The sequence below is a fragment of the Helicoverpa armigera genome, chromosome 1 (assembly GCF_030705265.1).
Source record: "Helicoverpa armigera isolate CAAS_96S chromosome 1, ASM3070526v1, whole genome shotgun sequence".
Classification (NCBI taxonomy): Eukaryota; Metazoa; Arthropoda; class Insecta; order Lepidoptera; family Noctuidae; genus Helicoverpa; species Helicoverpa armigera.
The window spans coordinates 5,970,186-5,982,796 of NC_087120.1; the positions used below are offsets into that span (position 1 = coordinate 5,970,186).

The 12,611-nt window shown below is 35.4% G+C and overlaps 2 protein-coding genes across 2 annotated transcripts in view; one reads left to right on the forward strand and one right to left on the reverse strand.

Moving 5' to 3' along the window:
* Window positions 1-647: 647 nt before the first annotated feature.
* LOC110377817 (uncharacterized) lies at window positions 648-2,887 on the reverse strand. Its single transcript, XM_021336841.3, has 3 exons — window positions 2,457-2,887; window positions 1,655-1,778; window positions 648-855 (listed from the first exon to the last, which is right to left on the reverse strand). Exons 1-3 carry the CDS (start codon window positions 2,815-2,817, stop codon window positions 675-677), a joined length of 666 nt encoding a protein of 221 aa, XP_021192516.3. The 5' UTR covers window positions 2,818-2,887; the 3' UTR covers window positions 648-674.
* Window positions 2,888-5,022: 2,135 nt separating this feature from the next.
* Window positions 5,023-12,611, forward strand: part of LOC110377805 (uncharacterized) — a 74,653-nt gene continuing 67,064 nt past the window's right edge. Inside the window, exon 1 of the mRNA XM_049852391.2 lies at window positions 5,023-5,246. The gene's annotated coding sequence lies outside the window, so the exon portion shown is untranslated. The remainder of the gene's footprint in view (window positions 5,247-12,611) is intronic.

Consider the following 12,611-nt stretch of genomic DNA (forward strand, 5'->3'; position numbering starts at 1 on the left):
ATGAAAGGATGCGGACTACTTACAAGTAACCCTGTATAATATCCAGATTTATAACTTTGGCTGTAACATATATTTTGCTTTACTGCCTCAGAGGTCTACCGCTCTACGTTCGTTGTGTGTATTTCAATTACTAGGAGTTTGATTTCAATTTCATGCTGGACTTTAATTAATCGTCAATCGAGTAGATTGGATGCAGGCGTTAATAAAAACTAGAGTAGGTAGGCAGTACCTACTAGGTACCAGGTACTAGGTACTTTTTCATCTGAATCTGGTATGCTTTTGTTGATACCTACATCAACTATCTCCGGTCCTTTATCATCATTATAAAGATTAAGATTTTTAGTTTGTACGAATTTTAAGAATAAAAATTGACAAAAGCCTCAAAGTAAAACCCATGTTATTGATATTATTAAACTGCAAAAATTGCTTATTGTGTTGAAGTCATTTTCTACCTCGACCACGGATAGTGATTTTTTTCTCACATTTCATCCAAACAATATAAATGTTAAAGAATCCAAGTTGTAAGTTGGTTGAATTTTATCTGCTGATTTATCAGCCTAATTTGAATAAACGCTTTTGAGTTTTGTTCATATTAAAGTTTGAATAAATAAAAAATAAACTCAAATGATTGTAACCTTTATGTTGAGAGTAAATAAAAGGTTGAAAACATTTTTTTAGGCGTCGTAAATTGGTGAGTAATCTTTTGGAACACCAGAGTCGTCTTCACAACTGCCGGTCGGTTCGACCATACACTTTGCTGCACAATGCACATAATACTTGAAAGCGTTCCTATTGCCACCGCAGCCTGTATAATAGTATATCTCACAATCTCCAATGAATTTGTTATAACCCCACCTGTGGATAAAGGTAACGGTCGTAATATATGGATCATTCTGATAATTAGGGCCCGGATAATTATGTATGAAAAACCTAAAATATGTACATAAAATATGTACAAAAAAATCTAAAATATGGAAAAATATGGAGTGTAAAGTAACAATAACTTTCATAATGAAACAAATATAATCTTGTGAAAAATAATTACTATGAGTCACCGACACTCGCACGCACTGCTTCTATATTGACATTTGAACGGCTTGTTTTTGGACGACCAGTTTGTTTGGCGTTTCCCACGGATCCTGTCTCTCGGAATTTTTCAATTAATCGCTTCACAGTTGACGAAGTTAAAACACTATTCCGACCATATTTTGTATGAAATTTTAAGCAAGCATTCATTATTTTTGAAATATTGCTCAACAATGAAGACACGTTGTTCTATTGCGTAACGCTCCATTTTTACTAACCCTAAACTGTCAACTGTCGATTTATTTTGTTTTTAGGGTTCGCAACACTGTACTGCATAAATGGCGGCAAATTCAAATCTTGCGTTAATTTTGGGACACCCTTTATTTTTGAGAATATTTGGATGATTGTGACATTTTTTTGCAAAATATGGTCTTAACCTTGAAATATGGAAAATGAAACTTGGTTTTTCACTGTCTAAATATGATAATCGATGTACAAAACACATTCTACACCGAAAATCGCGTAAATTTAAAATATGAGTTTACATATTAATCCGGGCCCTACTGATAATCGTCATCACATGATTTGCCTGTTTGCACGTCTGAAACGCAATGTATACTTTACTCACGTTCTAATCCATTCCTTGCATGTGCCTTTTCTAGGTGCATATTGGCAGAGAGTTTCCTGGCCGTCATGCTTGGGCACGTAAGCCCATGGAGGAACCGGCACTCCCTCATTACCCTCGCCCATACCTGTTATGTGAGAAATGAAATAGTTACATAGCGTTTAATCAAGCATTTCATCAAGCTGTGGTTGTGTGGGATTTGTAGCAGTTTCGCATGTCTTAAGGGTCACTTTCTCGGCACTGCTTGCTGGCAAAGGAAAATAGTCAGAAGAATGACAGTTATCCATATCCCCTGTATTATGGCTTATCAAATAAAGGAAATAATAATGGTTCCGAAAAACAAATTAATATCCTGCGATCTGTGGCCGACTATTATTCTAATTAAGCAGCGAAATAATCATTTATTTCACTAAAAAAAAAGCAGCGCTATAATTAATTACCGACAAAGAAACCAAAACATAAACGAAAAAAAAATCAATTTAACAATAAATAATAATAACATTTTCTCTTAAAAAAATGGATCTTCCAATTACAAAACTAAACTTCCTACAAAATTGCTAATTTACCGACAGCAGAGATTTTGTCAAAATAATCCTAATTTTACAACTTGCATGAACTGTTTTAATTTCTATTGTTCTACTTCCACCGAATGGTCTCATGATTATGATTTACCTACATCATGTTGATGATGATTAATGGTCTCCAAGACCTCCCTAGCCACGTTACCTACCCATTAAAAACAGTAGCTTATCAAGTTGTTTTCGGACCTGGTCTAGTAAAAACTACAATTATTTATAAATTATACCTCTCCAGCTAGGTAAATCAGGCCAGCCTTTTTCAGGAACGTGCTCTCTCTTTAACCTTTCTTTATTGTGTTTATTGGGAGCGTCGTGATTAGGCCTTTTAAGAAACGCATCCCTCCATGCCTTCCACTTCGCTTGAGTTTCTGGCGAAGGGGTCCAGCCATCCCAGGCAACCATTATTTGTCTTTTCAAATGATCTTTCTCTTTGGAGACGTCTAGACGGTGACTTCCGGCATATTGAGCTGCATGAGGGAAATGCGTCGCCAATGGTAGTTCCCACTTGTAGTAACTGCCCTCACTCCAGCACGATAGCGCAGTATGCAAGTTTAAAACAAAGCTAAAATAAACTGTTACTGCGAACATTCTGCATGTCCCGAGACCGAACAACGTTTTAATAGAACTGTATTTGTAAAGTCGTGGTGGTTCTGAATACAAAAACTATTTGATTCAGATTCCAATGTATAGAATTTTAATTCTGTATGCTGGGTGACTGGTACCTATTCGTGCTTGTTTTAATTAGTCGGACTGATTTCCAATTAATGTTGAATTTGTTCTTTGTAATTAACAAGGTGTATAAAATCTCTGAAATTAACAAAATAACAAAAAGCGGCTAAGAGCGTGTCTGAACACTGAGTGTAGGGTTCCTTAGTTTCCAGAGTATGACCCATACCTACTCTGACTATATCAATTTAATGTATCAATCGAATAAAAAACTTTATCCAATGTACAGCGACATTCCTTGGGAAATTAGGTTACGAATTGGTAAAAAACTTAATTTTGAAAAAAGTTGTGGTGGTCGTCATCACACACATCATATATCGGGTGTGTCGCATTTAATCAAATTTAATCCTATCACATACAGTTTATGATATTCTATGGCAAATAATTTCTTTGATCTGAGGGCGAATAGTAAAAAAAAATAACCTAATCCATTCAATGGTTTAGCTAAGGGAGTCATTTTCGTTTTCATAATTTACAGAGTAGAGATAAAGTTAGGAGTACATATTGAATGTTTTGACCAGTTGACAGAAGCTGACAGTTTTCAAGGGAGAATTTCAGTTGTTTGTATTGACTGACTCTTACATGGTGTTTTAATTCCTGCACACTTTTATTCTATTTACTTTGTTTGAAATTTTATTTTTTCGTATTTTATTTTTTATTTGTGTTAATCGACATTAACCAGTATATTAACGTATTTAATTTAATGTGATTAGGTACGACACGCCCGATATACACCGCCTAAAAAACGTCCACTGCTGGTGGCATACAAATAATACATCTATAGTCATCTTCCTCCGAGCCTTTGTCCCAATCATGTTGGGGTTGGCTTCCAGTGTAACCGGATTCAGCTGAGTACCAGTGCTTTACAAGAAGCGACTGCCTATCTGACCTCCTCAACCCAGTTACCCAGGCAACCCGATACCCCTTGGTTAGACTGGTGTCAGACTTACTGGCTTCTGACTACCCGTAACGACTGCCAAGGATGTTCAGTAGTAGGTACATCTATAGTAATGTAAAAAAAAGAGTAAACATTCTTTTGTTTATTTGTTTATACCCTAGAGACTTTGAAACTACAGTACAGATGCTCATGGTCTTTAGATTCCCTCGCTATCGAGGATTTATTTCAATCGCTTACTCAGTCATCAAAATTGAGCAAGTGGTTGAAAAACAACTTGACGCTAAAGTGTAAGAGATAACTATTTTCGGATTATTTTGTAAGATTGATAAACATAAGTAAAACATGAGGAATCCGGATTCATTATTTACCCTTATAAGATATGAAAGCGTAAACGATAAAATTGTCATCCAAGCTAGACAAAATTAAGTATTTAGGTACATTAAGTATCCACAAAGAAGTAAGTATCTAACAGAGTAACCTAGGTAGGTAAGGACCTACTTCTCTTAATCGGTTTAATTTAACAAAAAAAGTCAGTCATAAATACAAAAATACTGATAAGTTGTATGTTTTCATTGAGACACAAATTAAACAGAATCTATACTAATATATTAATCTATACTAATATTATAAAGCTGAAGAGTTTGTTTGTTTGTTTGAACGCGCTAATCTCAGGAACTACTGGTCCGATTTGAATTTTTTTTCAATGTTAGATAGCCCATTTATCGAGGAAGACTATAGGCTACTTTTTATCCCGGTACGGGAAGTAGTTCCCACGGGATGCGGGTGAAACCGCTGGCAGAAGCTACATAGTTTAAAAACTATTTCTGTTTATATAGACGGTAGCGCCATCTTTTTCATTTGCTTACTACTAGGAGTTCTTAGTATTGTGCCATCTGTCGAAATTAATACATACTAACAAACGCAGAGGTTATAATGTCAAATAAAACTATCGGGTTTTATAGGTATTTTTGTACACAATAACTCATATCATAACTCGTAACTCAACTTTTTATAGGTTTTTCTTTACTCTTGCATTACTTTACTCCCTTATTCAACAATGCAATAGTGACATCTGGTGTCAAATTGTAGTACCACTTGCTTTATGCGTAGTTTAGAAATTGTTATAGTGATACAAAGATTCACTAGATGTCGCCTTCATTGTTATTGTTAGTTTACCATGTTATACTTCAAAACATTTGAATTGATAAATAATGTAAAAGTTCAGGCAAAGAGGCCCTAAAAAATACAAAAACATTCTAGATCAGTGACATAATGGGTGTTACGTGTGTGAAATTGAAACTGTAATAAAAAGTTTTACTTGAAAGGTGAATAGAAGATTAGTTGACCTAATCCCGTGAACAACATAATGACAAAATTTCAAAGACATTTAAAGGTACGTGTACTATAACAACTTGCATTATTTACTCATGCAATATGTCTCTTATTAATGCAGCTACGTAATTGTCTATTCATCATAATGTTTCTTAGTTGTTCAGGGATAAGTATTTTGTGTTTATTTGGGTGCAGCGCGGGGTTAATGACCTCTACTCTATATCGGAGTGTAGGTCTCGAGCGCGGTGCACTCGTTGTCACGGCAACGAACCCCCGCTTATTTTATTGCTTCAAGCTTTTAGCGTTAAATAAACGGGCAAACATATAGCTACTATCACCTAAATGTAGCTGAAAGTATATCAGTCATTTAAAAAAAAGTTAGTAAGTACCTACCTATTTCGAAAATTTCCATATTATCTATAGGTATTCCATACTAGAGTGCACTTACTTTTTATAAATAAACTGTCTCCTAAAATGACTGAGTATATCTCTATATTCCACTGAGTAAGCACATTATAGGTAACTAAAAAAAAGTTTTAAAAATAAAACGAGGCTAAAAATCAATGTAAATGCAATAAGAACAATAACTTAATCAATTTAACAACAGTTAGAAACAAAAGTTTATTTGTGTGACAAGTCAAATGGAATATAGGTAGGTAGGTACCTATTTTGGAGATACCTACCTATTAGGTACCTAGACCGCACCTAGTAATTTGAAAGGTACCTATGCAGATGCTAATAAGGTTTTGTGCTAAGTGAGTATCATTGGTAGGTGAATAAATTCATGCGCCATTGTTTTGTTAATTATTCGTTGGTACTGCAAGCATTGTAGGTGTAAGATTAGATCTAGACAGAACCAGATACCTACGTACCTTTTGAAGGTATCTCAATATTATAATAGGTGAATATCGCGTTTCATAGGTACCTACTGTAACTGCTTTGAAACAATGGTTTTTTGTTTCTTTGTTTGTACCCTAGAGGCTCCCAAACTACTGCACCGATTTGAAAATTCTTTCATTATTGGAAACCTATAGGTACCTGCTATTCCCGAGTAACTTGGCTATATTTTTTCTCGTTACGGAAAGAAGTTCCCCCGGGACGCGGGGAAGTCGCGGGAAAATAGCTAGAATGACCATTTCACCAGTTTAACAGTACCTACCAGATAAATGGAAGAGCAAAATTAATCACATTGTATTTCGCTAAATTAAAGTCCAGCATAGATTAAAGATCACACAGCCAATCTTTTGGAGATCATTTTGAATAGTTGTGACACCTATGTACTGAAGATTTTTTTTATTGTGTGTGGAGATGCAAATAATATAAGAATAGTTATTTGTTATAAAAGAGTGCAAAGTCGCTTTTTAACCGCGGGCTCATTTTTGATGACCGAGCAAGCGAAGGATTCTTTAAAATTGAAACACGAGCGTGGCGAGTGTTTCAATAATTAGAATCCTGAGCGATAGCGAGGGAATCGAAAGAGCACAAGGTGAAAAATCTTTGCACTCTAGTGCAACACGTAACTTTTCATCCCACCTCATCGAGGAAATACCTAAACTCAAAAAAAGAAAATGGCAGGCACGTCACACATGGCAAATAAAAAGACGTACCTATTAAAATGTATTTATGCAAAAACTCAGTTTAAAATGTGATGAGGTTTAAAATCGACCCTAAAACAATCACAAAATCCTTAACATTACAGTCACCCTTGACTGTAATGTTAAGGATTTTGTGTGTGTGGAGTCGCAAATAATATAAACAAGAATATTTCTAAATAATGTCATCAGCCATCTCACAAGACAAAAACCCTCAAACAGTAGCTAATTTGGCAATTTAATTTTATTCACGAACTTGCATCACTACGAATCACTTATTTACTTCATGTCCTCTAGATGGCGTTGTACAATCCCTAACGTTTTCTACATCGCGGTATGGTTTCGTTACCAGAGTTGACTTAGTCTAAAGCTCTGAATGTCGAATGCCTCACAGGTACGGGTAAGTACTTGGTTCTTGGTTCGAAGTTTGTAATAACAGAAGATATACCTAGTATCAAATTTTTGAAAAGGTCTTGTTTTCAAGGCCTTATAAAACTGAAAATGCTGTGAAGCAGTATCTTGCTTAATGCAGTTTAGAATGAATAAGATGTTTCACGTCGGGAAGGATTTCAATATTTTTTATAGACTACATTATCTGAATAAAAAAATGTGTAGGTAATTGCTGCATTCTCCTATAACTCGACAAAGCTGTTTTGAAATACTTAATATATAGAAAGAATAAAGTTACTTATATCGGTTGTGTCGTTCATAATCACATTAAATGAAATGCGTTAATATACTGGTTAATATATGTTGATTAACACAAAGATAAAAGAAAAATACGTAAAAATAAAAAAATGTTTTTTTCAAACAAAGTAAATGGAATAAAAATGTGCAAAAATTAGAACACCATATAAAAGTCAGTTATTACAAACAACTGAAATTCTCCCTTGAAAACTGAAAGCTGTCAACTGATCAAAACATACGATACTCCTAACTTTATCTCTGCTTTACACATGATGTTGTAAATTATAAAAACGAAAAATGCCTCCTGTGGTTAAACCACTGAATGGATTAGGTTATTTTTTTTTACAATTCGCCATAGAATATCATAAAGTATATGCGATATGATTAAATGTGATTGTGAACGACACACCCGATATAAAAGGAATGTATCTAGTTCTGAACATCGTTGTCTTATCATAACAATTAATTGAATAAAAATTGGGAATTTCCAAATGTTATTTAGCTTCACTTTCTATCTGAATCGGGTCTACAGTTGCAATATATGTACCTTGTACCTAGGTATGTTAGACTCTGCGTAGGTACATCATGCTGCATAGCGAGATTAGACATGAATATCACAAATGCCAAACTTATCATCAACTTCAAAAAATCAAAAATGAACCAATAGCTTATGTTTCGTTATTCTGAAACTATTTTCTCAATGCGCCACATGAAAATAAAGTCGTAGACCTTTGATTTTTATATCCATATATACAAGCTGTTGATTTGCATCCGTGCAATATTAAAGTATGAAATTATGCTAATGATTCTCAAACCAAATGAACAAAAAAATTGGTAGGTACGTATATATATTTTTGTCGCAAATCCGTCAATGTCACCTAGCCGTATTTAAACTTGGCGCGTATGTTGTACACATACGGTAACTATTTTGTTTTATTAATGGTGCACACATTACAAAGATCAGGTATTAAGCTGGTATCAGACCGACTGAAAACTGTGATTGGAATAAAGATTTTTTAAATGGCGGCTGACTGTTAAATCAGCAGTATACAAGTACTCTAAGCTTTCAGAATAGATGCATTATAAACAACAGTGCAAGTTTAAATAGTTAAGTATTTCAGTCGGTCAGCGCGTAGGTGGAGTGACAGCGATGAAAATAGATTCCACGGATTACTTAGCTATTGTTCTCAATTATAAAGAAACAAGTCCGTTTCGGATTCGCCACCGGTACCGTACTTAGGATTGTTATAAACAGTTCAGAAATCGAAGTTTTAAGTGATCATTGAAAAAATATCTTCCATTTACAATTTCGCCCCTTATAAAATATACTTAATAGGTCGTGGTGGCCTAAAAGAATCAACCTCTCGAGTATGGCGCGAGTTCGATTCTAGGTCCGGAAAGTACCAATGCAACTTTCAACCTTTGCAGTCTAACCAATTGGTATTGGGTTGCCTGGGTAACTGGGTTGAGGGGGTCAGATAGGGCAGTCGCTCCTTGTAAAGCACTGGTAGGTACTCAGCTACATCCGGTTATACTGGAAGCCGACCCCAACATATTATGTAGTTAGGAAAAGGGCTCGGAGGATGATGATAAAGTATACTTGATAAAAAAATAGGGTTTTTTTTAGATTAATATCTATTAGTGATAATTATCTATTAGTGAAACAAGACGATATGTATGATTTTTTTTGTATAAGTATGCTATTGTCTTATCTAAATCTCCCACAAACCTGGTGGCAATAGGTATATGGTTGCTAAAGCACGTTTCTGTTTTTTTTCTAAGCTTTTTTATCCTTTCGGATTTCATTAACAAATTAAGCAGAAATTGTTCCTTTGTTTTAGTCGCCATTATATAAAAATGAATACCAGGAAAGTATAAACAGAGCATCATACAAATAATCCGCTTACGAATAGTACCTTTGATACCCACTCGAAACCTGAAATGTATCCAATAGATTACAAAGCAATCACTTAAATCTTAATCTCTCGATCCTGTAGCGCAAATGATAAAATCTAGCAATGCAATTAGATCAATTTTGATCTCGTTATATTGCGCAGCAAAACTTAGTTCAGGATGTTATTGGACTGTCTATGTATGTTTGACAATCTTGATGGCGCAATGGTCACCATGCCAGACGGCCGAACCTGAGGTCCCGGGTTCGATTCCCGGTTCGGCCGACATTTGTGTGATGAACATGCTTGTTGGCCGTGGTCTGGGTGTTATAACGTGTATTTATAAATATGTAGGTATATATAATGTAGTTAATCAGTTGTGTTAGCACCCATAACACAAGTTAATTAATAACCTACAATGGGGCGAACCCACCGTGTGTCAAAAGGTGTCCCAACATTATTATTATTACACCCGTAATATACCTAATGTATATGATTTTGGGTTTGAACGGTAGTCCTAGTTCACCGTTTTCATTGTTTATGTTGTTATTTTATTTTTTCATAAAAACTGTTTGACATGTCGGTGGGTGCACCCTAAACTATATCTATCTTCACTGAATGGAGGCATTATATTTTTTATATTTTTCACTCTTTTTTTAATAGATTTCTTTTGTAACTGCTTGAGTAATAGGTTTGGGTAAGGTGTGTACTAGCCAACATGATTAATTATTTTGAATTGATTTTATATACAAATTTATGTACACAATGTTGTATAGTGATGTATCTCTTCAAATTTAAGGGATGTACCCACAATCTCTTCTTTTTATTATTTTCGTCTTCCTCTAGAGCTTCGCAAATGGCAACTATCTGAATGCGCATCATTTAATTGAAATATCAGTAAAACGTCGTATTTGAAAAAAATAAATTACGCTAGTTTTATCGTTTATATAAAATATTACGAGCAACCGCCGCTCAGCGTACGCATCTAGTGTGAACCTACAAGAGCCTATTCTTTTGTTCACACATGTAGCGCATCGTACGCTATAGCCTATTGTCGGCTTGGTGAGTACGCGTTCTGCAGATTGAGTCGACGTTCACACTGGGGCAGACAGTGAGTATACTCACAGTCAGCGGCGGACAATACGTTTGGTGTGAACAATCCCTAAGGAGGTACATAAGTAGGTAATCATTAAATGTCTCTGAGTACGGAGGATATCTTCTTATTTAGAGATATACAGGGTGTGTCGTTCACAATCACATTAAATCCTATCGCATGTACTTTATGATATTCTATGGCTAATTGTAAAAAAAATAAGCTAATCCATACAGTGGTTTGACCACAGGAATCATGTGTCATGGTCTGCCCGTGATCATGGATTGAAACGATCCGAGACGTGGGGATTAAATAATATATGTAAAGTATTAAAAAAACGAAATATGTATATAAAAGAAAGTCTATTTATAACTCCGGAATGGCTGAACTGTTTAAGCTTAAAATTAGAGGGGAGTTAGTTTAGACCCGGGAGAAGGGCATATGATAGTTCTTGTCACCATCCGAGGCGCAGGTGAAACCGCGGGCAGAAGCTGGTGTCTAATATTCGCGAAACTATCAGAAATCAATAGGCAGTAGTTAGTTATAGTTAAGTGATCTGTGTTTATAGTGTCAGGTGGTCAGAGTCACTTTCCAAATACCATATTCTTACAACCATATTCGTCTTGAAACAAGATACAGAGTAATGCTACTGCTCCACCTGCGTCTTAACGCGTAAAATTTTGGCGTTACGCAGATGTGGCCAACGTTTTAATGGCATTTTATACAAATGGCATTATTAATAGCATTAAACGTTAAGCGATAGCTCGGGTGTCGGTTTTTTGGACACATCAAAGGGTTTTAGTGCGTAGCTTAGCGCGCTTAGTGATGTTGGCTACATTAATGCCATCTCATTGCACGCATGCAAGGACGAGCGTAGATACTTTATTTTACGAGCACGATAATGGAATGGTCAAATGAGAAAGCTTTAGTTTTTAGAATTATTTTGTGTGTCTGAGTTTAACCTCTTTAATGTGTGTTAACGCGTTACTTCATGAGGGATTAACTCTTTGCGGAATTGTACCTAAGTGTAGCCAACACGCATTTTTAATGCAATAAGTAAGGTGTAGTTGGCCAATGACATTAACGTTAACGCTAACGCAGGTGGAGCAGGAGCATAACGGAAGTAAGTAGGTACCTCGAAATATTATGTAGAAGTATTCGTAATATCTATCAATATCTATGACAAAGCCTTAAAGGTATTCAGATTGGTGTCATAATAAAATTACGCGAATGTTCATATGGCGTCATGAACATCTAGACTTGTATGTTAAGAAGTAATAAATGTTTTGTTCAAACACTGTTAGGTACTCCACTTATGTACCTACTGCCTTATATACATTATTATGTACTCACCTTACGTACTCCCTTTATGTACTCCCCTTATATACTCCACTTATGTACTCTCCTTATATACTCCCATTATGTACTCCCCTTATATACTCCACTTATGTACTCTCCTTATATACTCCCATTATGTAGGTACACCCCTTATATACTCCCTTTATATACTTATCTTATGAACTTTTTATATACCTACTTCCTTATGATCTTTATTATGTACTCCCCTTACGTACTCCCCTTATGTACTCCCATTATGTACTCCCCTTATATACGTCCATTATGTTTTGTCACTCGTTTGTTTTGTCGGTGAAAATGGTCGGTAGTGCGTAGAGTAAAGCTTAGCTTATGTGACATTAAGTCCATTGTCGTGTTGTCACTTGTGACACGCACGTGTTAGCATGATGCAGATGGCATAGCAACTGAACATTTTGATTAGCGTAGACTTTTGAAAATCTTTGTTTTGTTAGCCGATTGGATAGAGCAGAACTGTCGGCAAAGTAGAGTTAGCTGGGAATTAAGAATGGATCTAAATATAAATATCATATTTTTAAGTAGCTGATCCCGCGAACTTCGTATCGTTTAAACCCCCCCTGGACCTTTACAAACCAAAATAAACTATCGATCCAGCCATTCTCGAATTTTAATGCGACTAACGAACAGTAATTCATTTTTATTTATAAGACTATCTTCTGCCAGCGACTTCGTCCGCGTTAGATTCGGACGTTGTGCAAAGAGATAAAGAAATAATAAACATCAGCCTATCCAATTATCTAAATCTATGCGTACCTACTACCGATTTATATTATTCTTTTTGTGTTGAA